Genomic DNA, 27,796 nt, shown 5'->3' with positions numbered 1-27,796 from the left:
CTGGACGGAGAGTCTGCAAAGACCTGATGCTAAAACAAAGGTCCGTTTTCAGAAGTCACAATTGTTGATGCCAGGGCTCCGTTCTGGTCAGGGTTGCATCATTCAAAGATTTCAAACAGTTGTACAGTGATTAAAGTGACACAGATGCAATTATTCTCCACTATTGTCCTAGTTATTTGTAGATTATTATATACCACATGCATGTGTTTGTGGACCACTATCAAATAATAATGGTACCAGGTGTTCGAGAGTATGTCCCAGTTGGAGCACCGTCACAAACTTGGACGTAAGGTTGTCACGATGCAGGTGTTCGAGAGTATGTCCCAGTTGGAGCACCGTCACAAACTTGACAGACAGACGTGTTAAGACTAAAAATGGTAATCGATATGAGCTAAAAACCCCAAACAAGCAAACAAAAAAAAACCCCACCAAAACGAATCGATATAAAATCGCATGAACAGTGTATTGTATCGTGTAAAGCTTGCAAAGCACCGGTGCATCGGTGAATTGTGACATTCCTAGAAGAGTGCTCCTAGTAGGCAGGTTGTCATTTCTAGCCTCATCCATACTTCAGTGCTTGTTATATTATGCTTAAAGCCCATGATGAAGATGGCAGTGTAAACTGGACTTCTCATGTCAGAATGTTGTTTTTCAAACTGGCTATTCATATGCTTGGATTTTTCAAGATCGCGGAAATGTATGTCATTTTATGACTTTGTTTAAACAGACATGTATAGAGTTAAACATTCAGTCTTGGTATGGGAAAATAGAAGCATCTTCATTCTTGAGAGAGCCTACTCTTCTTATAAAACTGTCTTTGAACAAGAAAAGTATCTAAATGCTGATATTGATAGAGATTTGATTAAAACACTTGCAAAGTTTAGATGTTTATCATATTGTTTAAAAATTCAAACACTGCATTCTAACAAATGTACTGATCGGAGTGATTTGTTTTGTGAACGCTGCAATCTAAAAGTTATTGAAGATGAGTTTCATTTTGTACTTGTCTGTCCATATTTTAAGGAAAGTAGAAATAATCTCCTACCAAATATGTTTCGTCAATATCCAACAAGAGATGCGTTTATTCAATTGATGTCATGTACAAATAAAAACATCATGAAAGGTCTAGCCATTTACCTTAAAGGGAATATGTATAACTGTACTTAATCTCCCACATCCAAATGTACATTTATAGTTAACAGAATTGTATGAATATATGTTCAGTGAATACTTTGCATTTGCACTCTGGGCCACGCGGCCTCAATTGCTAAAATAAAGTCTCTCTCTCTCTAGCAAAAAGGATGCTTCATGCTCATCCCAGTTGACACATAGGTGTATAACAGCATGTTCCTGGGTATTTGTCAAATGAAAAACTCACTTGCCTTTGCAGGATAATCTCACATTTTAGCTACACCCTGTATACCTTCACTAGTTGATACAGTCAGAATCTACAATCCAATGGACTCTCCCTAATGAACAGATCATGATTAAACATGTCCTTTCCGCGAACATCACTGTTTTCACATCTTCCCCCAGATGAATCAGATAAGCAATGATTGAAGTTCTGCGTCGTGGCCGTTTTTTATAACGATTATGGAATTACATTTGGCTCTTTTATTTAAAATCTGGTTCAAACTGACAAGAACCGGCTACTACTGACGTAGCTGCTGGATATGCAATCGCGTTTCGCCGAGTACGTTTAGGGTATCAGATGTTTCTTTGAGAACGGCTTCATGCGTTGTAAAAGCTTGTCCACAATTCACTATGTGAAATATATTTTCAACTTTAACCCGATGTAGATCGGGAAATTCAGGGCTCCAGTAGTGTCTTGAAGATGGGTTATTCCTTTCCCTCAAAATGTATGTCATTACTAATTGGCAGCTGAAACATGCTTATGAGGCGGTAGTTCAAAATGAGCTGCGAGGATGAAGTTACTAGAGGAATGAAGTGTTAAAGTATTGAATATCGGAAATGACGTAGATAGCGTCACCTGGTGTGAATGACAGATTCCCCCATGGGCGAGAATATGGAGTCTCTAATGGTTTATTCTCTCTGTATATGTATTTACAAGAAGACCGTGACTGTTGATAATACCAAACATCATCAATTAAGTTATATGCTGGGAATAGTGATAACAAATACTGAATAGTTCAAATGCTCAAATGACGTTTCAATGTTTACATTAGTATAATGGTTTCCTGAAAAGAGGCCGTGTTTGACAGATGGGTGGGCAGATGAACGGACGGACTGATAGATGGTTGGACCGATGGATTGGTGGATAGACGCACGGATGGAAAGATGAATAGACGATGGATGATAGGCAGATGGATGGATGGGCAAATGGACGGCCACATGGATGGCAGATAGATGGATGGACGGGTGGATATAAATGTGGAAGACAGGGTCAGTAACATCACTAATCTGTTGAGACAGGATGCTACAGTCATTATTCATGTTTTAGAGCTAGTTCTAGACAGCAGTACCTTGCACTGGAGCCTATCATGCGATCTCTAAACACCAAGAAGTACAGGTGACCACCCCATTAACGACTCTGAGAACGGTTACTTCGTTTGTGTGTCAGTAAGCTCTCATAATCCAGCCATTTCCTCCTCGAGTTTGGACTTAGTGCATGGGATGTTCTAATTAGATCAACGCCCACTACCAACAACATATATCTCTGGAATCATGCCCAAGGGGTCGTTCAGTTGGAGATGAGTTAATGTAATGGATCCTATTGTCAGCCGCTTCCCATAATCAATTAAACGTTCTACCGTGACTTGGCAGAATATTCTGTATAGATTTGTCAGTGCCACATCATTGCTTGTGATACAATGATTAGTTAATTATCAATAGTTCTCTCGTGTCAAACACAAATAAAAGCTCTACACTAAGCGTTTCAAATGATCTATCTTCTGACAAAAGTGGTGTGTTAATTGATAAAGTTCAACATAACAAAAGCTCCTAATAAAATAAAAGCGGTTTCGCGACGTAAAGTATGTCACGAATGACTCAAGGTACTTCTCATAGAAGTGACGTGTTTGTTTATAAAGTTCATCACGGTGCAAAACTGAGGGTGGGTTTTGAAATTTTAAGCAATATTCCAGCAATATTGCAGGGTACGTAGAAATATACTTCACACACTGCACCCACGTGGGGAATCGAACCCGGGTCTTTAAGTTATCGGGTTAAACCCAAGGCCTCTCTTCCGTCCCGACACGCTACAAGACGCTAAGGGAGTCTCGACATAAATACCTCCTTATAAACACAATACGTTCGTTTACAAGGTTCATCTCCAGGCGCGTATCAATCCAGTAAAGCTGATAGGTTGCAAAGATATATATTTAGGCAGTATTGAGGGCTTGCCAAACCTTTTTGGCAACAGACTAATGGTACCTACACCTCTGATCGCCACACAAATAACTGTACATCTCCACACAAAATACGTCCTGTCAAAAGCACTGCGTTTGCCTGACAACTTTGCCACATCAGAAGCCTTCAAAGACTAAACATGAAAAGTGCATATACCTCAACCGGTTTGACCACATGTGACGCTAAGGGGCTAGAACCGTATATGCGCGTTGAAGTAGCATTGGCACCATACTCCTTTTGGTTACCGTGGTCCTTTTGATGTCCTGCTGTCGATTTGGACTAAGTTGCATCAAAGACGGAAACGTGCCTCACATAATGCGGCTCCTGTCGCCGTCTCGTGCTGCGCGTGTCGTTGCTAATGTGCGTTCGTGTATAGTCCTGTCTGGCGAGGCCCAGCTGCACGTAATTCGTGGATTGGGGCGACTGGACCGTATTGAACACTCATTAAAGGGATGTTGATTCAAGAGGAATTGATGTCGTTTTCAGCCGCAATGAATCGAGAGGAAAGAATATGGAATGATGTCGTAGGATTAGGATGGTTATTGATGTTGCTGGTTCAGGTCATCTGATGTAGGTCTACTTTAGATTCTGCCACGTTAAACTGCGTCTGCTCTTAAGTCTTTTGTTTTGAATTTTCGTTTTGCAACCGTATATTTAGACTTGTCACGGTCTACCTGTCCTGCTTGTTGTCAGTCCTGTTCATATTCCATTGTGATTGTTAATCCTGTCTGCCTTCCATGGTAGCTGTTAATCCTGTCTGTCTTCCATGCTGGTGTTAATCCTGTCTACCCACATCAGTTTTGTTAATACCACGACCATGCTTGTCGTAAGAGGCGACTAACGGGATTGGGTGGTCAGATCCACTGACTTGGTTGACACATGTCAACGGTTCCCAATTGCGCAGATCGATGCTCATGTTGTTGATCACTGGATTGTCCGGTCCAGACTCGATTATTTACAGACCGCCGCCATATAGCTGGAATATTGCTGAATGTGGCGTAAAACTCGCTCACTCACTCACTCACTTTGTTAACACCTGTTTAGCCTCAGTGGTAGTTGTTAAACTTGTTTACGCTGACGGTCGTAAATCATGTTCATGTTCCATGGTGGCTGTTAATCCTCCTAACTCTCCGTATTGTTTATGAATCTTGCATACCTTCAATAATGACTGTTAATCCATACCACATTAATATTCCATTGATTAATGTTTCATAAACGTTCTGTATTGCTCACCGATCGTTTGATATTGGTTTTAGTTCACGAACACAAATTAACGCTCTCAAGAAACAATATTGATCTAGTCCTTAAAACCTGAAATATTCATTCAACGTGTTATTGGATGAAGTTGATCTGACAGGGTTATACTGACACTTTCAAGAATCAATTCACTGTGTAACACTATTCACTTAACATAAACAAACCGAGCGTTGAAACTATTGTCAATACGGGTTGCCTTACCACTACTTCACATACCTTGCTTGCGTTAGATTCACTTCAAATGAACACCCTTACTAACTCGCCTTATTCATGTTTTGAAATATAAATTCAAATATTCTAAGCACATAAAAAACATCAGACATTGACTGATTGCTCTCCCGTGTACGAGAAAGTTCCGTAAGGTTGCCAATCATTTACGTTAGCCTAATGCATTCTTCATCGGACAAAGCAGACATTTAATCCATCTTAAGGTACTTGGAATTCGCCTCGTTCCTTAACCATTAATCGTCTAACAGACATGTTGGGTCTACTCTTACTTCAATACATCAAAGAAGGTCTGACCATAGCTGCTTCTTGTTTCAGACGCTTTCAGACCCATTAGAACTGGAGCTGCAGGGGGTCCACCAACAAGACCAGCCAATCAGGGCACACAGCGAGAACGAGGCTGTCATTTCAAGCGAAGAAAAAGAGACTGGTGACAACGATGATGAACCGGAAGTCAAACGGTCTGAAAGAGTGAGCACGGAGGATGTCGACCCACATGGCGAGGACCTGGATGGGTTGTCCGACAACCTTGAAGCCGCGGACCAGGATGTCAAGAGCGTTCTTCGAGTCTTCCTCCACAGTCTCAAACAGCATCCTGAGATCGTGGAAGACATCATGGAAAGTAAATGCCTAACTGCTGTTATAAAACACATTAAATGTTCCGTGTACTCTCATGTAATGGCAATAATTACATCTGTTCACATTAAATATATTATATAGAGAGGCGAAATGGGTTACTGGCTTTCAAACGGAGCGCTTTTCTCCTATGATACGTCTGATGATAGCAAATCAGACAATGCTTACACATTTGATGAAATATAAAATTTTAGTTTCGTCTGTCGTCCACAATCCAATTGGAAACGTTGAGTAGTTTCTCCAGAACCACTTAATGGTTACAGCTGGATTATGCTGGAGATAGAGAATCTCACCCACTTGTCTACTGATATATCAACACGAGTTGATAAAGTTACAAATATCCCAAGCATGCCGATGATATTTTTACTTTTATCATCGAGTGTCGATTTGCCATAAAATAAGTCTTCAAGAGTTTTCAATATAAATGTCCATCTCTGCACACGGTTCTGCCGTTGGACTTGCAGCTCAGCGACATTAGCATTGAGACGTCATCACGTCAGGGCGTTGTACAAAATCTACCGTCTAAATCATATCTCTTAGGATATATCGTTTGATCTCACACAAGCAATGAACAGAGTTTTCGATGATAAATATTAGTCCCTCGGATCATGGCGCTGTTCTATCCGCGGATAGTCCAGGACATGACAGATAGCTCCACGCTCTTCTGTGCATAATAACTGACTGAAAACTACTCAGACGGTTTCTATACCTGATCATGATCTTGGCTAAAGCGCAGTGATTGGGCCCCTCCAGAAGGAACGTCACTGTCACCAGAAGACGTACCTCACCATCCTCACCGTGCCTTGCCAATGCCCCCTTCTCCCCCACCTTTATCACCCACCAAACATAACCACGTTCCTGCAGTATCGTTACTCCTCTCACATCCTGCATCCTTCTTTACGTCACCCGTTGACAGATGCCCGTCAGCCTTCTTCTGACCTTTACTGTAACCTATATGGGACATTAATGCTATTGAATGTGGCTATTGCAGTAAAAGCATCTGTCAGACGTAACTGTTAATGTTATTTCGTACTTCATTGAGCGACTGGTTGCATATCACAGGTGGGTCTAATCACGTTAATGTGACTTGCAGTTTCTATTCTGCATGTACAAGTACTGTTACAAGTCGCCAAAAGTCTGACGGGGCATTGATTGCTGGCTCAAAGTAGATTACAAAGGGCGAATGCCAGTGGAGAACATAGTTTTCTTTGATATACATTCTCCATATGTCAGCAGCACTGTAGATCACGCGATTAAAAAACAGATCATTCCTAATTACGTTGCCAGTTTCCAGTGGATCTTGGATCGCAGACGTAACATCCGCAATACGACATTAGGGACCTGTCATTGAAAACAAAAAAATAAATAAATAATACTTTTAAGGTAAAACGACCATTGTTACAGACACATTCACTTTGTTTAGTTGTATTATATTCCAAAACATATCATGTGTGTCATTTCATCCATGGAGTGCTACTTTTCGTTAAATCTCTTTGTGTGCACCACTATCCATCACGCATGCAATCAGATCAGTCCAGGCCCTTTGATCAGGGACGCTGTCAAGCCGGATCTGGAATGGACAAAACTCAAAGGTTGCAAGTCTCCTGCATATCTCTGTCACAACAAATCCATTCTGGAGTGGCATATCATATAGATCTGTCATCCCTGGTCTTGTTGATTTAGGTTAGTTGTTTACGCGTACACAGACGCATGCACGCACCCATGAACAATTCCCATGCTTAAAATATGTGAAATGCTTAAATGTTGCGCAATACAGAGTTACACTTTAATAATTCCTTAACTCACTTCTGTTTCAGAGGAAGGTGAGAAACTTATGGGGCACCCGCTAGCTCAGGACAGCGATAACAGCGACCCTACCGCCTTCCAGGAACCTAGCCCACAACTCACCAAGGTGAGTGAGTCACCACGAGGAGAGGTTGTTGGTACAGATCTGGCGAGTTGTATCGACCCCAGCCTGTAGAAAACTATCATGTAGATGATCACGATGTTGGAAAACAACGTGCCGTCAAAGAAGCTGACACCTGACTCGTTAGCGATCTTCCAGAGCCATATGTGTGCGCGTTTCTATCCATTGAGGTCATGAAATAGAATGTTGTTTCATGTCGCAGTGAAGATGATTACACTTACATAACACGTAGGCATGTACGTGCGTGCGCGCACGAATTCTGGTCTGGATTAAATGTCAGTTGTAATGCTAGCCCATAAAATATCATGGCGCATTTTTACATACCCACTCAGACGTCTTATCCTGACGCTTTGTTTAATCCGCTGAATGCTGATCCCAGACATCGGAACAACAAATACCATATTTTAGAGTCTCAAGAAACATTTCGCCGGGGTTCAAACACCGACTCTAAGCTTTCAGGGCAGACCCTCCAGCCACTAGACCACGGAGGCAGTCTTTAGCTTTACACGAATACTTGGAATACATTGCTAGGTTGTGTTCAGCCCTGACGTGGCGTCGACAGATACAAATACATTATGTGTGCATTCTAATGATTACAGTTAACCACCATGTGTCTGAACGATATGAGACGGTAATATAACGGATATTACCTTCGCTGAAGCGGGTGGGGTACACCCGGACAAGTAGTGGAATGTGCCAGTTGCGTTCTGTTTACGAGTCTAAATCGTATCCACGTGGCTCGAATCCCTGGTCGTCCTGTGTATATTTTATATTTTTCTGGTTTGTCTGTACCGTAAGTGGTGAACATGGAAGTCCTGTTCCAGTTCTATATCTTTTTAAACATTAAACTGACACTCTGCAGTGGATGAAATAATGTCCGTAATACCGGTTAACTCTTTAAACTCACTCGCTCTAAGGCGATAAATGTCGCCTCGGTTTTATTCTATAGCGTACAAGAATTCAAAGCGATTATAAAAGTTGGTATTTCAAGGCCGTAAAGTACACACGGGTGTTCAAAGCGGTAGGGGTTTTTTGGGATAGCTTAGTGGTGTCTGCTTTCGCGCGTCACGCCGATTTGATTTTCTGCATGAGTACAATGTGTGAAACCCATTTCTGGTGTCTCCCGCTAAAATAGTGGAATGTCGCGGAAAACGGAACAAAAGAAGCCGTTTTATGGATTCACTCATTTGTGTTATATCATCCTGCATGACGACTCTAGTTAAAATGTGTCAAGCCTTTTCTACTGTATTTTCAAGGTAGCTTTTCACACGTGAAAATAATCCCCCTTTTAAAACGACCAGTAACCCTACTCTTGAAACAGCCTAGCGTCCTTGTATCTCACACGAATATAGGACGTTCCATAAAAATAAAAGCGTCATGTTTGTAAATTGCCATCGGATCTTTGGGCGTCCATTAACATAGCGTCGCATCCCGAAGAGCCGGCGGTTTACAACGTCAAATCACGAACGGTTCACGTAAGAAGTGTCTAAAGCACACGTCTCCCCTGTCCTTCCTCGTGTAACTAGAATCGATTTTGTGCTGACTAAATAAACTTTATACCTAATTAAGTCCTCGATTCACAGCAGTTTGACATATTTGACATATGTGCGACAAATTCCGGAAGAACGTATTCCTAAGAGACCACTATTACTTCACCACTGCTGGTTAGCTCGGTGCAAGATTTGTGGGTCAAAAAGTAGAAATATCTAAAACGAAATTATGTCTCTGATCTTGCAACACCTGGTGGTGAAAAGCTTAAAGCATTTTCAGGTCCCCGAGGTTCGAAGTTCTCTCGCCTAACACGACAAAAGCAATTGGTCGTTCCGCCCCCATGACCTCAATTAGCGATATTTCATTTAACGTATGGCTTCACAATTTATTCCAGATCCCGAAGCAAGTGGAGAAGAAGGCCGGGGGCGAATTTCCCCGTTTTATCTACAGTAAGTGTCAGTAGATCGATCTGAGCGTTGGCCCCTTGAGGTGGCATAGTTCGTGATCACTGGCTTGCCAATCTTGTACCACTGGCTGATAGAAAACAGAATGTATCCCATCTTGTCAACAGAAAACTCTTAAAGATATAATCCGTTTGAAGGTAGATTATCCAATAAAATACATTTCTCTCCTGATTGGGAGATGTATTAAAATTATTATTTACGCAGAGCTTCACATCGGACGGATGATAAACCATGTAAAGTCTAGTTTGGTTTTAGCATGTTCCAGTAATGTTCCTTAGTTCCAGTTATATACTGATAGCTAAAGTATTCGCCCATCTCACTGATTCTCGATGTCGAGTCGCACGAACAAATATTATTCATGGATAGGATAAGAGATGAGATAAGAAACCATACGACTTGATCATCCCAAGGGAAACTCATATGATTTACACTCACGAAAGATCTTACTTTGATCGAGATGAATGAGTTTTCATTAAAGAGGTGTCACTATTTACAAAATATCACAAATAAGTCACGTGATTGTCACGAGAGGCTTTCAGGCTTAAAGAAGACTTAACTGTTGCGGACTGACATCCCAAGTTTAATTTCAGAGTCCCCTATGCGCAACGCATTCGAAAGAAATCAGATGACCGCAGGAAGTATCAATAATGACGCCAATCCACCCGTGCAACCAGCCCACAACGAGGTTCCAGTTGCGGAAACTCCTCTTGTTGACCCCCACGATGTAAATGAGGTCAAGGCCACAGACGCTGACCTGAGTAACGCCATTCCCGTCCTGCAACAGCCAAACTCCAATCAAGACACTCTTGAGGATCAGGTGCGTGCGTCCAGTTTAGATAAATTAACCAAAGATGGCATCACACGATACACTTAGATTGCAGATTTACTTAACAGGCGTATGTTTGTGTGGGATCTTTGTGAATACGGTTCACTAGTGTTGGAAGTTGGACAAAAGGTTTGCAAGAAATAGAATCGATTTTTATTGGTAACAATACTGTAACTGCCAGTATTTTAGTTTAGCTACATGGGCTGTCGAAACTAGATATGCAATCAGGGTGTATACATTATACGACAGGTAAGTGAAACACTGACTATGATACACCGGTGAAATACAATGACTGACAGGAACAACGCCAGCGGGTCCAAAGAATGATGTAGATGAGAATCACAAATGACAACGTTGTTAACACCGTGGCTGCTGTCGTGTTTCTCCGACTAACCTGAAGCAACGGTACAACCAACGGGAAAGATGTCGGACAAGTCAAGAACAGTCAGACCCAGAGTAATTACGCCCAGTAACAAGGGTACGTGTGTATTTAGCATGTAAGGAATCGTTTCCTGACGAGGACGTCATCAGCGGCTAATTGGGGCTTACGGTTTGTAAACAAGTTGCCTGGTGACTTGGGGATCCAGGACTTAGGGCTTACGGGCCTTACAGAGGACAATTACTGTGATGACAGTCAGTGAGATGGGCCCAGAGTGTTCGTATTTGGGAGTGACGTAACTAGCACCACAGTAGAACGTCCGATACACTAGCACTGTTTCAGCAATAGTGAGTTTGTGAGTATGGGTCTCCGCTGCTTTTAGCAATACTCCAGCAATATCACGAAGGAGGACGCCAGTAATGGGCTCGCGTGACGAGCGAACGATTTATCCACAGGCTACCCCACCATCACTCGTCTCAGCAACAGAGCACAAATGTACAAACAACCGTCCCCAAAGGTGGCATCACATTAGTACTGTTGCCACAGTATACGGCCAATACACAGGTACTGTTGCCACAGTATACGGCCATTACACAGGTACTGTTGCCACAGTATACGGCCAACACACAGGTACTGTTGCCACAGTATACGGCCAATACACAAGTACTGTTGTCACAGTATACGGCCAATATACAGGTACTGTTGCCACAGTATACGGCCAATACACAAGTACTGTTGCCACAGTATACGGCCAATATACATGTACTGTTGCCACAGTATACGGCCAATACACAAGTACTGTTGCCACAGTATACGGCCAATATACAGGTACTGTTGCCACAGTATACGACCAATATACAGGTACTGTTGCCACAGTATACGGCCATTACACAGGTACTGTTGCCACAGTATACGGCCAACACACAGGTACTGTTGCCACAGTATACAGCCAATACACAAGTACTGTTGCCACAGTATACGGCCAATATACAGGTACTGTTGCCACAGTATACGGCCAATACACAAGTACTGTTGCCACAGTATACGGCCAATATACAGGTACTGTTGCCACAGTATACGACCAGAACAAAAATACTGTTCACACAATGTACGGCCAGTACACAAGTACTGTTATCACAGTATACGGCCAAACGACAGGGGGTGTAACCGAAGAGGCCCAGACAATACGCCAATATTGTTATCGGATTATCTATTTCACTTTCACAAACCAAATAACCTGTAACGAGAGACCGACACAATTTACTGTCTCCGGCGACAGTAAGTAAGTACTCCCTTGACCACAAGTATTAATCGACTGAGAATATCTGGAGGCAAAGTTTTGCGCAGTGGGACGTGGTGATCAATTTCTTGTGGGACTGTGTGCACAGTCCAACTGGCTATCACATGGGCACAGACTGTTGTCGAAGCAAATTAGTGTTTGATCAACTACAGTACAAACACAAGCAGAGATTCAAAGTTTAAAATTTAAAACAATGATTGCTTTCTCAGAAAGTACCTCATTTTACGACAAGAATGTGTGAGTGTGAGTGTGACTAAACTTAGTCTCAGTGTTATTCGTTACACTCCTACACTGAGTCTAACAAAACCTAGTAGGAGGTTGCGTCAGGTAACCTTTGAGCAACCTATGGTCGTCCAATCAAATGGGAGACGGTAAAACTAATTTAACCAATCCGACAACGGCTACACTTCAGGATTTGGTGGGACTTTCAAAATACTCCGGTCTCTGACAATGATCTCTCAACAAACGAAAATCCTACAAAATACTCCGGTCTCTGACAATGATCTCTCAACAAACGAAATTCCGCATATAACACTGATATTTGACCTGCAGTTTATAAGCTTTTTTAATTTCTGTTGTCAGGGTTACCATTAGCTAATATTTCCGAAAGCTGACATCCTGGAATATAGCCAAAAACGCTATTGTGGCGTGCTCCATGTGCATCAACCGGAAGCGATCATAGGGAAAATAGCTTTCGGAATCGTTCGGGTGCAAACCTTTGCGTAGGTAAAAATTCAAAAAGTACATGCGAATGCCCACTTTCGCGATTTGGTAAGCTGTCAATCTCCGGCCTCCTACTAGGATTTGTGAGACCCAGTGTAGGACTGTAACGAATAACACTGGGGCTACGTTTACTTAGATTGGTCCTGGACCTTACAACAGATGTCTGTTTCCGTGTTTTTACTCATGGCTAATGTCACAGGAAAGTAAGATTAAGGTTGGTTTGTTTTGTTTGTTGGTGAACTTGGCAATATTCCAGCTATATCGAGGCGGTGTGTAAACACTGTATATAATCGAGTCTGGACCAGACAATCCAGTAATCAACAACATGAGCATCGATCTCCGCAACTGGGATGCAATGACGTGTCAACCACTTCAGGAGCCTGACCACCCGAACCCGACAGCCGCCTCTTACGACAAGCATGGGTTACTGAAGATCAGTTCTAGCCCTGCTCTTCATGGGTCTAGGATTAAGCAGTACCCCAAGTGTTGCTAATGTTTCCAGCTGTTTTCACATGTGTCCACTTAACTTACCGTCCTCTGTATCGAAAGAGCGTTTAAGGCACCTCAACTCACAGTTCGCTACGTACAGTTGTGTCCCTTGGATGTGATAGGTTCCTATGTTGTGGGTTCGAATCCGTTTCAACCCGATTATGTGTCAGCGTAAGGTAGCACAATGATCGCAAATTTCACCAAAGCAGTAATCATCTCTTATCTGCCACAGTCTTTCTTCCAAAATTAAAGCTCACACCCTTTGGTATTATAAAAATACTGAACAAAGCTACTTTCAGCTCAAACGACTCACTCACCCACAGCAATGCCTTAGGGTGTGATTTTACTTATTACAATTTGGATGTTTTAGGCATTTTCATGCAAAGACACATTTTTCAGATGAAAAAATGTATACCATTAACAGACCTCTTTCACTTTTCTAACTTTTTCACTTTCATTACAGATACATGTTCTGCCCAGTCAGCCTGAACAAAGCGGACCCATTGACATAACCGCGCTTCAACAAGCTCAGGATGAATACAGTCGTGAGAACCCTTTCATCAACAGCCTTCCCCTCTTCCCCGAACACAAGGATCAGCAGGAGTCTCAAGTTGAGGACATCGTGGAACCTGACCAGGGACACTCTCAAGTGCAGCCTTCAGATTCTGATGCTCCGGAAAATGACATACCCCATCTACAGGATACGGAAATTGTCAACACTGACGTAGCTCCTGAAGAGGAATCAGATGTTATAAAGGAAGGGGGCGAATCCGAGGAGAAGAGGTCACAGGCCGTACTGAAATCTGGGGAAGAGAGTAAAGATGCTGACACAGAAGTGAAGTCGGAGGAAGAGGATGACGAGGCTCAGGAAACTGGGAGTATGCCAACAGAAGCAGCTGAAGAAGAGAGCATTCCAAACTCGCCCCAAGCCAAACCACCGCATCATCTGACGGGGAGTGAAATAGCTGCAAATATGCTGCACAATCCCGTTGAAAGTGAAAGTTCGGTGCCCTACTATTATTACTACTACGACTACAACAAGGACGGTGAGAAGGTTCCTAGTGGGAACTCGGCTGCTTCAGAGGAAGGCGAACATGAGGAAGAAGAGTTAGAGAACATCAGCGATCAGAACAGACCAACGGACGTGGAGTCAGAGACAGATGACGTAGAAGGAGATGATGAGGAACACGCAGACTCAGAAGGGGCCGAGGAAGAGGAGACAGATGGTGATGATGAAAGTGAGGATGAAACTGAGGATGTTGATGAAGAAGAGCAAGACGGGGATGAAGACACAGGTGATAACACTGAGGATGATGAAGCTCATGAAGACGATGAGGGAGAAGAGGAAGACAGTGACACAGAAGAAGAGGAAAACGACCTTGATGAGGAGGAAGAAGAAGACCATGATGGGGAAGCTGAGGACGTGGAGGAAGATGAAGAGGCTGATGATGAAAGTGACGAATCCACAGACAAGACGAACTCTCATAAAGTTATTGCTGTGGATGAAAACAGCCTACCCGAACCAACAAATGTGTTTATCAAACAGTCACCGAAGGAGGACAAAAATGAGGTAAGGCTTCTGACTAAATAGTTCATAGACATAGATTACAGTTGTGTTTTTGCATACTTGGGAGGCGAGGCAGCCATGGTCTTAGGTTAATCTAGCATTAAACAATCATCTAACAAACCAACAGTGTTTTGGACGATACATCGGGTTAACAGACTCCAACGTTTTGGCGTTTCGATGTATCTCGCTCTAGATTTCCTCTGGCCCAGTCGTGAAGCTCATTTGTGGTGTCTCCAGCCGTGATAATGCTAGAATGTTGCGGCGTAAAACCCATCTCACTCACTCTATAATCCGGGTATTATCATAGTTCAGTAATTATTTTACATAAGTTTATGACAGGTTGATACCCCCAACAAAGAATTGGAGTTATATTGATTAGATAGTATTCCTGTACGGAACACTACAGAACTGACACGCCTACAGCATTCTAAGGAAGCCAGCATTTGATTTTCAGGAGACAGGCATGGGATTTGAATTTTATATCAGTGTACCATGTAAATGCAGAAAAAGTACCTCTTGAAAGATTTGTATTTTCAGCGTAGACGTGTACGCTAAGGGTCATTGTTCGTTACAGGGATATATTTATCGGGAAGTTTTGCATATCACGACGAGTGAGTGAGTTAGGTTTACGCCGCACTCAGCAATATATGGCGGTGGTCTGTAAATAATCGAGTCTGGACCAAACAATCCAGTGACCAACATCATGAGCATCGATCTGCGCAACTGGGAACCGATGACATGTGTCAACCAAGTCAGCAAGCCTGACCACCTGATCCCGTTAGTCGCCTCTTACGACAAGCACAGTCACCTTTTATGGTAAGCATGGGTTGCTGAAGGCCTATTCTACCCCTGGACCTTCACGGGTCCTTATCACGACGATTTCACGGGGAATATTACTGCTCCGACAGACCACGCTCACTCTACGGATCAAAACATATATTGGCTATGTCAATAAAATGCATAATATAAAATGACTTAGTCATTTAGCGACATACAGACTGAAAGAAAGACGACACCTTCACTGCTTCTCGGTGCAGCTTCCTCTTGAGAACAAAGAGGACAAACAGTTGTCCAAAAGATGAAATCCTTTCGTCTGCTGGAGTGGGAAAGGCAAACAGACGACCAAAGCCAGACACGTGGGACTTAGAGGATTGATTGAATGATTTCCCATTTCCTTATTTGTTCCTAGAGACGCAAGTTAATGTATTTATACAAGAGACTGCGGTTTGAAAACTAATTCGGTTCTGATCACAAAACCTAACTACGGCTATGTTTTTTAATGATTCAGTCCTGAAACGATGACGTGACGTTCAGCCGAGTGAATATATTTTACGCCACTTATAGCAATACTCCAGCAAATAGCACGACGCGTGTCACGGGAAGGGGGCTCAACACCTTTGTTAGAAATCGAACCCGGGTCTTCGGCATGACAAGCTTGTCTCACAAATTACAAGCAAATACACAGCCCGATGAACTTTGCAATTTTATTGTTAATAACCTGTCTCATGTTCACTGGAACCAAACACAATGAATACATACCCATAGTAATGTACAGTTTATAATTACGATGCAGGTTTTACAGGAATTACGTCATTATCTGATTGGTGTGCTCGAGAGCTCACAATGTAAACGAACTTAACTAATGTAATATATTTATTCAGAGTGTTATTTACAATATAGCTAATAGTTATGACAATTGGTTATCTTGATGTGATATATTTTAAAACTATAAAACATCATGAAAAGAATTAATATTTCAGACTCCAAGATCTTTGATGCGCGTATGTCCGGAGTAGAATAGGCCTTCAGCAACCCATGCTTGCCGTAAAAGGCGACTATTCTTGTTAAAAGAGGCGACTATCGGGATCGATTGGTCAGGTTCGCTGACTTGGTTAACACATGTCATCAGTTCCCAATTGTGCAGATCCATGTTCATGTTGTTGGTCACTGGATTGCCTGGTCCAGACTCTATTATTTACACACCGCCGTCATATAGCTAGATTATTGCTCGTGTTGCTGTTTCATCAAATGCTGTGTTTTTATTGTTAGCTCTGTGAGCATGCACCTAGTGAACTGAGGTTAACGCACTATAAATGAACTTATTATTTTATTAATTACCCATGATTCCAATCTTGCAGGAACCGATCGTAACATATTTTATTATGGCCAACGACATACGCTGTGGGGATAGCCTGGTGGAGTGAGACCCTGGGGCGCGACCATAAAGTGTTCTTAATTCTTTGATTGTCGTAACCTCCACATCCTTTAAGACATTCGTGGTTTTGGGATCGCTTGTAAATATGGACATCGTCAGTTACTCCCCACCTGTAGTAAAGCTGTATACTGCCCATGCCGTACTAGTGGTGGATTAACTCACTCACTCACTCACCGAATCGTGGTACCTTGGTACCTTGGGACCTTGAGGCAGCCTAGTGGTTGAATCGGTCGCTCGGAACGCATGGATGCAGTGTGTGGATCCCATTTCTGGTGTACCCAACCGTACAATTGCTGGAACAATGTTGCTGGAATATTGCTGAAAGTGGCGTAAAACCCATCGCTAGTCCAGTCGATAAGCTTATGTCCATCTCATTATGTTCACGCCTCAGTTAATATTTTACACAAATTTACATTGTTTTGATACTATTCCCCTGAGTTTTTTTTACTGGCGTGTCGTGCATTATTCTCGGGAAGGAAACATTTGATTGTCTGGGGACAGGGGTGGGATTTGGATAAGACTCACTCATTCACCCACTCACCGAAGCGTGGAGTCATATTGTCCTTCACTCCTATATTTCAGGCTGACCTGTTGTCCTTGAAAGCTGAAGCACAAGACGCATCCAACAGACCAGACGGTCCAGCTATGTAAAATGGCGACACAGATTAGTGCCTCGTTTTCATACTCGCTACTCTCGGCCACAACAACATCTTATTTGATTAGTGCGAGTACAAAATGGAGGCTGTATATGGCTAAACAAATGTAAAAAAGATATCTATCCTTATTCCGTAGATGACGTAAGTCTTGATGGTATTCAGTTGTTATTTTTGTATAGGATGTCAAAACAGCTGGTCTGGTGTGGTATTGTCTCGAATGAAAGCAGAATGGTTAAAGATTATATTGTATATATCAACATTATGACGTGGAATACGAACATATTGAAATATTTAACTGTATTTATCCTTCTTTGTTCATTGTATTCAAGTGAGTTTGTTTTGTGTTTTGTTTCTTGTTTCAACCACAATCAATCATAATATCACTTCCGATTCACTGGTTATGATAAGGCTGCCGAGCAACGCCGATGTTCATTCACCACACACAGCAAAGTCGTATGACGGTTTTAGCAGCAAAGTAACTGGTATCTATGAACCTACACCTTCATAAACTTCAAACATTAGATCATAATCTATCCACTGTCAGGTTTGTATTTCCAACACGGACAAATAAACTTGTCGAACTGACATCAAGACCCTTGATGTTTATGAACCCTGCACACAAACTGTCTCTTACTTCCAATGGTATTTGAAACTGATTTCCTGTGAAGTGTATTTTACTGAAAGTGGTATAATCCATCTACGGTATCTGGTTTCTCATCCAGTTGAACCTCATTCGTGAACGCTATCCTCAAAACGTAACTTTGTTCAGAACAGGACCCCTCTAAAGAAATGATTGTATCTGCCTTTGTGAACCTTGAGTTTAGAACCACGACGTCGAAGACAATCAATCAGTCTCGATTATCTTCTCAAACAGGTGTCTATTTTGCAGGAATGTGGTAAACAGAAATGAGCATTATATGACTATAAACCACATTATGCTGAAAACAAGTGATGGTTCCAGATCTTCGGAAAAAGAAATGTTAGCAGATCCTGCGTCACCGTTAGCAACGGGAAATGGTCTGAGAAGCAAGCCTCCGTTACGTCCACTGTTGATGAAGTTTCTCCGTGTACTCCCTCTTACCACATATCATCTGAGACTGATAAATTGTCACTTAAAGTTATGACTACATTCCATATGAAAACGATATTCATACCATTCCTACAAGATCTGGAAGCGCAACCCGGTCCCCAACCCTTCCAGAGATATTGGCTAATGTATAAATAAACATCATACGTAATTCACAAAATGATGTACACGGTTTGAACTAGTGCTGCCTGTATAGCAGGTGATTGTATTCTTCACCCACGTGTGTTTAACAAATAATATCCAGTCACAGTGTCACAAATATATTGTACTCAAAATCCACTTGTGTAGTTTGTGACTTCTTAACACGTGTTTGTAAACATCAAGACATTAAATGATTCCTACTTTACACCTCTGACACAATTTATGATTTCTGTCAAAGACTTTTCACCTTACAACGTGGTCGTGTAAGTCACAGTAAACAATTAGGCATTATCAATTATCTTAATAGTTTGTAAATAGTGTTTTTTCTGGCATTTAGACATTCGTTTCTTTAGAACTCTATCATGAAAGTGTTAGAAATATTAAATACTGTGCTGTCGTCGCTTGTAGAAGAATTCAAAGAACAAGAACGACCTCTTTTAGATATAAAGGCGAGGGGCGGAATTTAGATAAGAGAAAAGTGCGTTTTAATCTAAGTGTTGGCCTCAAGGTTTTACTCTTTTACATTTTTCTCATACACATATCAGGAAGGCTTCTGATGTTCAATTCCTTGTGGAAAATGGTACAAATTAAGTTGGTTTCATTCCCCTTGTCGGAATATTTCGGAAACGTTCCGGACCCTTCCCAGGAAATAATGGTCGATGCCCAAAGGCGCAAAAGCGTCAATGACGTCATGTTACATGGTGGAAACTGTAGACGCTTCATGATCACCATCCGGACGAGTGTAGGCTTCTAGTCATTATGTAGAGCAAGGTGGTGCCGACTGGCCTTGGGCGTGATGCCTTTGGCCACTTTTCTAATTTTATATCAGTATGGTCTCCTAAACTAGCAGCTGCTGTTCTGCCCTATCCCTTTACCGAGTGGCGTCATCTGTGATATACATGCGTTTAACTTGTCTGTAGATATACATGTTGTCTGTTGTCACAAGGGACCAAATAAAGTTATACTTTAGATGAATGTTCTGTTTTTGTCAGTAGTTTTTTTCAATGTATCGCAGATCGATGTTCATGCTATTAATCACTGGATTTTCTGGTCCAGACTCGACTACTTACAGACAACTGCCATATAGCTGAAATACTGCAGTGCAGCGTTAAACAACAAAACAACAATACAATCAACTGAAGTGACCAGGTCAGGCTCGCTCACCTTGTTCATGGGTACAATCACTGCATGATGCAATATCTGCAATATACATATATTGTTCTTTAATCGAGGACAAAAAATTCCTCGATACATCAACATTCACGATTCAGGTGGTACGAATACTAGCAACATGAAGTTAGAAACGCATTCGGGATCGGGGATTCAGGATCGGGGATTTGAATCCGAATCTGAATATTTTTTGTATGTATGTGTGTGTGTGTGTGTGTGTGTGTGTGTGTGTGTGTGTGTGTGTGTGTGTGTGTGTGTGTGTGTGTGTGTGTGTGTCTACAAATGGACATATGAACATTACGTTTCAAATCATGAAAACAAAATTTCATATATTTCAAAAGACGTATTTGTATGACTCCAGCCCCCAGTATTTGTTAACTAGGCGCATCTGTCGCAATTATGTACCATGCTGCCGATAATGGTACTGTTTCTGTTCATATAAACATAAAATATCACAACTGCAGATTCCCATTTCGAAACTTCCTCTTTGTATTATTAGGAAGCGTTAATAATATTTTTTTTAAAAAAACATGCAAAATTAATCATTCTGGAAATATATATCTGATATATGGTCATAATTCGATACCGTATTTGTGCAGAGGTGCGTCCCATGGATGTGGCATCGAACCACGGTCGCTTGGATTGTATGTGTATGTTCGTAGGTTTCACCAAAGTGGTGAAAGACTTGCATCACTCTTATCCTTCTCCTTATTAAGCTGGCGTGATGTGATATCACTGAAGCTCTGTTCACAGCGGCGCAAAACCTCACTCCCTCGACTGTATAGAGTAAACAGACACTCTATGAATGAACACCTGTTGTACTGTTTTTTTACTGTGTTAATATATACGAGGGGATGTCAATAAGTTTTGAGCCTTGAGCATTTTTCATAACCAGGTGTCACAGCCTATGGTACGACATTGAACCTTGGGGTGCAGCTGATGTGATATATAAGTTTTAGTATCCTACTCTCAGAAGTTATTGAACAGCTCACACTGACAGAAAGAGACCCCCCTCACGGCAGTGAAAATGAATAAAATTGAGTATAGAGCAGTAATTACGTTTTTAGTTCTTTAAGGAAACTCGGTGAAGACCATTGAAGAAAGGCCTTCAGCAGTTTATTGGAAGTCTTCCCCTTCATCTGCTACCATCAAACGATGGGTCAATGAATTTAAGCATGGTAGAGAGCGTCTTGAAGATGACTCCCGTCCAGGTCGCCCAGCAACAAGCACTAGTCAGGAAAACATTGACAGAGTGCATAGACTTGTGCTTGAAAATCGTCGAATCACACTCCACGAGTTAGAGGAGTCCACAGGTATTTCACACGGATCCATCGAGACAATTCTTCATGAACATCTCGTCATGTCTAAGGTGTGCGCAAGATGGGTGCCAAGAATGCTTACAGATGAAATGAAGCAAACAAGGGTCACCATAAACAACTCCATGCTAACCAGATACAACAAGAATCCAGAAAATTTTCAAATTAGGCTAGTAACCTGTGATGAAACCTGGATCCACCACTGTGATCCTGAGAGCAAACAAGAATCCATGGAATGGAAACATGTCACTTCTCCCAGGACCAAAATGTTCAGAACCTCCAGATCAGTGCAGAAGGTAATGGCGACAGTCTTCTGGGATAGCAAAGGCGTCATCCACATAGATTACTTACCAAAAGGAAGAACAATGAATTGGAAATATTACGCTAACTTGTTGAGGCAAGTACGACAGTCAGTCAAGGAGAAGCGCTGGGGCAAGATCAGACGTGGTATTCTTCTACATCAAGACAATGCTCCAGTATACACCTCTCGCGTTGCAGCCGCTGCTGTCCAGGAATGCGGGTACGAAATCTCGCCGCATCCCCCTACTCTCCAGACCTGGCACCAAGTGATTACCATCTGTCCCCAAATCTCAAGAAACACTTGCGTGGTCGTAGATTTCAGGATGATAATGAGCTCATTGCTGCTACTGAGGCTTGGTTTGAGGACCAAAATGGCGCCTTCTACAGAGATGGCATCAGCGACTGACAGAAAAGATGGAGCAAGTGTCTTGACTCACAAGGGGACTATGTTGAAAAATAAATGTAGTTTATACCAATATTTGTGTTTTTCTATGCAAGGCTCAAAACTTATTGAAATCCCCTCGTGAGTCTGTAGCTACTCAGTCACTGAGAGGAGACAAGAGAGGGTTCACCGTAAACTATCACTAAACACCCCGATTGATACAGTGTATTGAGAGCAATATTACAAGTTCGCCTACAATGAGGAGCAGTTTTGTTAATACTTGATGGAAGCCCAGTGCAATGGCCCGGCGTGCTGCTTGATGTCGTCCCCAATACGAAGAGTCGTCCATATAACCAGCATACATAGGCTCGGGATAACAGCGAATAGCTATTGTGCTACTACGATACCAACAATAGCAATGAAACCATTTGAAATATAATCAGCAAACATAGAAACGCGAAAAGAGTTTCCAGATGATTATTTTATGCATTTTATAATGAATAACAGATCAAAATAGATTGACTAATTTTGGCTCAAGTCACAGGTTGATTATGGCACTAATGAGACAACTGAATGTCAAGGTGGAGGTCATCTATTCTTAATATCTTGTGTGAAACCCTGAGAGTCCAGAGCTAACTGGCACCGTCGTCCCATGGAACCAATCAGATGACGAAGTGCGGTCTGGGAGATACAGAACACCGTTCCTCCCGAGCATGCGCCAAAGGTTGGGGGTAGTGAGGGTGTAGCTGGCGCTGACGTCGAGTGTACGGCTGTCAGCCTGTGAGGTCAGGCGTTGTCATGTTAGAAAATGATGTTTGCTTGTTGCATAATGGGAAGAACGTGTGGCTTTTGTCCGTGAAACGTTAGGCCATTAAAGTGCCCAGGTAATATCGCTATATGAGATGACGGTCCACATCCTTACACCACCACCGCTTCTTGTATGTGTTCCAGAGATGGTAGATACCCCACTAGGAACTTTAATACAAAACAAAATATGCTGAAATACTTGGCTGGTACAGTTGCGGGGGTCATACAGTGCAAACATGATCACAAACTACTGGCCTTGTATTAAAAAAGGTTCATTATCGCTTAATTCAGTAGCATGCATGAAAGGTACAGCCCATAAGGCCCAACTGCCCTCACAACCGACATGCACATACACTGACGGACAAAAGGTCTGCTCGCACGCTTGATCGCAGCTACAGTGATCAACGAACAAGAATAGATATTCAGCAGTAATATACTGGACACGTGTATCATACCTATGCTGGCCCTAGTATTTCAGCCTCTGCTATAAGCTGGATAGCGTCTTGACATTGTGTGGGGAGTACTTTCTTTTGTCCGGCAGTTTACAACATACCAAGACGCAAACGCTCATACTGCTGGCTGACACTGATCCCATCCCATTCCATACCATTCCACGTCTTGTCTTATCAGCAAATCAGATTCTTCAATATGCCACATGCAGAACCTGTTTCCTCTTCTCGCCAACACCGGTCTCATCACTGATTTCCATAGCTCCATTCAGTCAACATCCATACCCATTTTACCGTTTATCTCAGATGGAATGTCTTTCTGCGATAATCAAGTCTGGTTATTCTCCTGACTTGACGTTTTATGCCTATTTAAAAGAGACATGCAGACGCAGCTTCTTGTACTTTACATTACTGAATTCTTAACAACAAACTTCAACATCATTACGTGCACATGTTTCAGTATCGATTATTGAAATCTCTTAGATCCAGATGAAAATGCTGAATACTGAATATAAAATATCTTTATCAAACAGTCAGGGGAGACTTCGAAATGCTGAAAAAGACACAGAAAGCGCATTCTTTGTACATATCTTGTGTAGAGTGTACATGTCTCCAGTATATTCAAAGGGGGTGAATTATTTTGAATAAACAGCATTGGATGGATAGGAGGAAAGGGTGATCTTAGGACGGGTACATGAGGAAAAGGTGTCGTAAGGTACGGTATACAGGGGGAATGAGTGTTTCCAGTTCAGTAAGGACAATAGCCCTTACACTAAAGATCGTCACACTAAAGATCCGGGTTGGACTCTAGTAAAGGTACAGTGTGAAGATATTCCTTGTCTCCACCGAAGTGATAAATGTAACCAGCAACGTAACATGGCGAACATTAGGTAGAAAATAACGGGTGTTTCATGGCTTCAGCGGTTCATCTCCTGGAAGGTTAACCTGTGAAGATCCGGGTTAGAACTGATCTTCAGTAACCCGTATGAGGCGACTAACGGGATCAGGTGGTCAGGCTCGCTGACTGGGTTGATACATGCTATCGTATCCCAGTTGCGTAGTTTGATGTTCATGCTGTTGATCTCTGGATTGTCTTGTCCGGATCCGATTGTTTGAGGACCACCGCCATAAGGCTGTAAAACTGTTAAACTAAAGTCACTCACTCAATCACCTAGCGGGGTTATACGACTGTACAAAGCCAGTACTGTGTCAAGAGCTTCCGTCAGTCAAAACTAAAACGTCTCCCTAATAATGGCGCCAAGGTCAGTATAACCATCACTTGTATTAATAGACATAATTTATCGTTTGATTTAATATAATCTAGGCTATCATACCACCTGCAACCTTTCCCAGTTTGGTCTCAAAGCAACAGATTGTCAGGGTAGATACATCTTTCTATATGTACATAAATATACTGAGGGAAATATTTAAGGGATCACATGAAAGGACAAGTTTGTACCGCATAGTTTGTCAAAAAACTGGAAGAAAATAAGGGAACATTTGTGCTTTCGTGTGATTCCTTACTTTTCCCCTCAGTATATCTCCTTACTGTAAACGTACTTACAACGGTCCTCTCCACGACATCTTAAATCTGAACATACCCTGATGTGTGTAGCTGATACCATCTGTCATGGGGATCAGCCAACGGGTCTAAGATTCAAAACTAGTTACGCATAAAGTACGTACTGTATACACTGTATACATGCATGCACGTGAAGTATACACATCTTTACATCGTCACAGGCCCTGAGCGCTCCAGGCCTACCTTTACGGTCCTTTATAAAAGCAGCAAAAGCATTTACTTTTACACAACTTCTGCTCCAGTGTCATTTTATGAAACTTAGGGCGAGGCCGTGCAGAATAGGAGAGGGATACTTATATTTGCAGTAAGCAGTAGAATAGCTTAGTACGATACAATATCATATCTGTAAGACCCTCTCAGTACTGTATATTGTACAAAACAAGGTACAAGGGGCCCATAATACCGAGGCTGCGTTTACAGATTTACATAAGTCATATGACAAAACCGTACGTTCCTCAACGTCTTTTGGAAGACCCAAACAGTCCTGTGAGCTTAAACGGTTTGGGTGAAACTGTCGACACAGGCAAAGGTTAATTATGAGTGCGATTATCGATTATTAATACCATTACCAGGGATTCAAGCTCACATATACCAGATCATGTCGCTACAAAGGGACGAAACTCTGCAGTGTTGAGATAGACCAACAGGATTGAATATATAGGTGAGTCTGTCTTCTTCTGTCATAATATAATGCACGAATAAAATCAAGAAATACAGAAATACAAATTGCTTTTTTCAAAAGTTTTTTTGCTCCACTGAAATAAAGACTGCAAAAGAACCTAATCGTCCATTGGTGCGTGAGGAAAGGAACATTAAAGTACAGATTGCGTTGGCGTAAAAGAAATTAAACTGACAGTACAGACAGACGGTTCCCCGGTCTTGTGGTCCATGTGGAACCATTGGTTCATCTATACACAGAGACAATTGGATAAGCTGACCACCTACCGAGATTAATTTCACTCGTACGGTATTAAAGGTTTTTAGTTCATTAGTTCAACAGCTTCATTGCTTCCACCTTCCATTGCGTGTGGTGGGGTCACTTAACGTGATGATCTGAAGGTCGCGGTGGCGTTTCCGTTATGGGAAGGAAAGTGATATTTCTCTATCAACAATCAGAATCAGAGACTGAAGCAGGTGGAATAAGCGTCCAGCTGGAGTACTTACGCCATTTACGTTCCTATTTATATACTATCATAAATAAGGCGTGTGTGACTGGTTTCTGTTTAAATTGTTCAAAAACAGCCAGTAAGAGATAATATGACAAAGGACCGGAGCTATTTCTGTCACGGATTATTCATCTGTTTGATGGTTTGCATTTCGTTTGGAGTGGGTGATACTGAATATTCCAGATTGTGTTTTTCTCAACCAAAGTAAGCAAATACAATAGTTCAGGTAAACATGAAATCTGTATATAGAGTTTATATTTGACTTAAGGTCTTCAAAACATCGGGTTTCGTAACAGAGATTTTGTCATGAAGATTGCATTCTTTTATTTGTTTTGTTTCTTTCTTCGTTCCTTTATTTTTTATGTAATTATTTTATTTATTTATCTTCATTTATAAAAATATAGTCCCATGATAGTAAGGGTTCATGTTTACATCTTCTGTTTACAAATTTTATAAAAAGCCAGAGCTGGGTTTTATTTTGCTGTTCAGTATAGCTACTAGACTGGGAGCAATCGCCAAAACAGAACTATGACGCCTGTACCAACTACATCACATATCCAATAACATTTCTTCTTTCTTTCATTTAACCTTCATCATGTAAGGTTTTGCATCTTATTTCACCAGTCAGCCCAGTGCGACAGTCCCAGAGCTGAGAATGGCATCTGTGTCCTGAGGTAAATGGTAATATTGCTGTCAGACCTTACACATTCATGAAGTAAGGAACTGTCCAGTTACATATTCACTCAGTAACTGCTCACACGACTGTATAATCGCGTTTGTCTCTTTCACCGTGGCAGTAATTGCTTCATGTTTATTGGAGCTTGTCAGTTAATAGCTGATGTGCTTCCAGATTCCTGGTAACTTCTTTGAGTGACATTTTAAGGTTAGTGTGATGAACAAGGGGAGTTCTATGGATCTAAGTCTTTAATATGATACAAGCGACGTTTCGGTGTAGCGTCTAACAGGCCGTTTTCAATCAAGTGATAGTGGAAAACAGTTTTGAGACAAATATATTGGTGGTATCGATCGGACGGTTTCGGTTTGGACGTGTGTGCCCTGTCTGTTGGTAGTGGACACTTGCAACGCTGTGTCAGTTTTGTGACAGCGACTTGACAGTGGCGACACTAATTGGCGACGCTCCACTTGGGAGGTCGGCTTGGCTGTATTGACTGCAGTGGGTATGGGTTGAAAGCTAGCTCACGGCATTATCGGAAGACGGGTCCCTAATGCTACACCGTGTGGTGTCTGTACATGTTACTAGTGTTATTCCTGGAAAAGCCACATGACGACCTTTAGCAGGTTATGGCAAGGGTGGAGTTGTGACGTTAGTGCGTATGATAAATGGTCACGTCCGTGGTCTAGTAGAATGAGAATTTGGCAGAATGGCGGAAGTCAGGGGTTGGATACGTGCATGTACTATACCAAACGATGTTCAAATACGACACCCTGCCTCAAGTTACTGGAATGAGACACGGACTGGTCAACTCGGGGTCTGTACAGTGAATGTGTACGGTGTTCGCGTCAAAACTGCAGAAAAATGGCATACATTTACCAAATATACCTTTGGCAGCAACCAGGGTACTGTACAAAATACAGGTATTATATCCAGAATAACACAGGGCACCCCTGGCATCCAGCGTATATATATTTCATAACTTCCAGCACAGTGCACATCGGCATCTAGAATACTACTTAGGCAGCCCAAATTCGGCAGTGCTCGAAATAGTTACTGGCCTGCTAGCTTGCGGCTAATAAATTTCCAATCGGGCCAGCAAATATCCACAATCACTGGCTAGTGAATATTCACGGGATCATTTTGTAAATATGCCACTCTCTCCGACTTCTAAATCATGCAAGATTATAGCCTGATAG

General features: G+C 42.0%; 1 protein-coding gene across 2 annotated transcripts in view; it reads left to right on the top strand.

Moving 5' to 3' along the window:
* LOC137294547 (protein starmaker-like) overlaps positions 1–19,727 on the top strand; it is a 50,247-nt gene extending 30,520 nt beyond the window's left edge. For both annotated transcript variants that reach the window (XM_067825587.1, XM_067825586.1), the window contains 6 exons: positions 5,170–5,473; positions 7,305–7,399; positions 9,300–9,354; positions 9,960–10,186; positions 13,550–14,656; positions 17,451–19,727. In XM_067825587.1, the coding sequence (XP_067681688.1) occupies positions 5,170–5,473; positions 7,305–7,399; positions 9,300–9,354; positions 9,960–10,186; positions 13,550–14,656; positions 17,451–17,519 (1,857 nt within the window). In that variant the 3' untranslated portion in view covers positions 17,520–19,727. The remainder of the gene's footprint in view (positions 1–5,169; positions 5,474–7,304; positions 7,400–9,299; positions 9,355–9,959; positions 10,187–13,549; positions 14,657–17,450) is intronic.
* The last annotated feature ends 8,069 nt before the right edge of the window (positions 19,728–27,796 follow it).

This window comes from Haliotis asinina, chromosome 8, assembly GCF_037392515.1.
Source record: "Haliotis asinina isolate JCU_RB_2024 chromosome 8, JCU_Hal_asi_v2, whole genome shotgun sequence".
Classification (NCBI taxonomy): domain Eukaryota; kingdom Metazoa; phylum Mollusca; class Gastropoda; order Lepetellida; family Haliotidae; genus Haliotis; species Haliotis asinina.
Note: the sequence above shows the minus strand (reverse complement) of the source record. Positions and strands in the feature narration are given on the sequence as shown.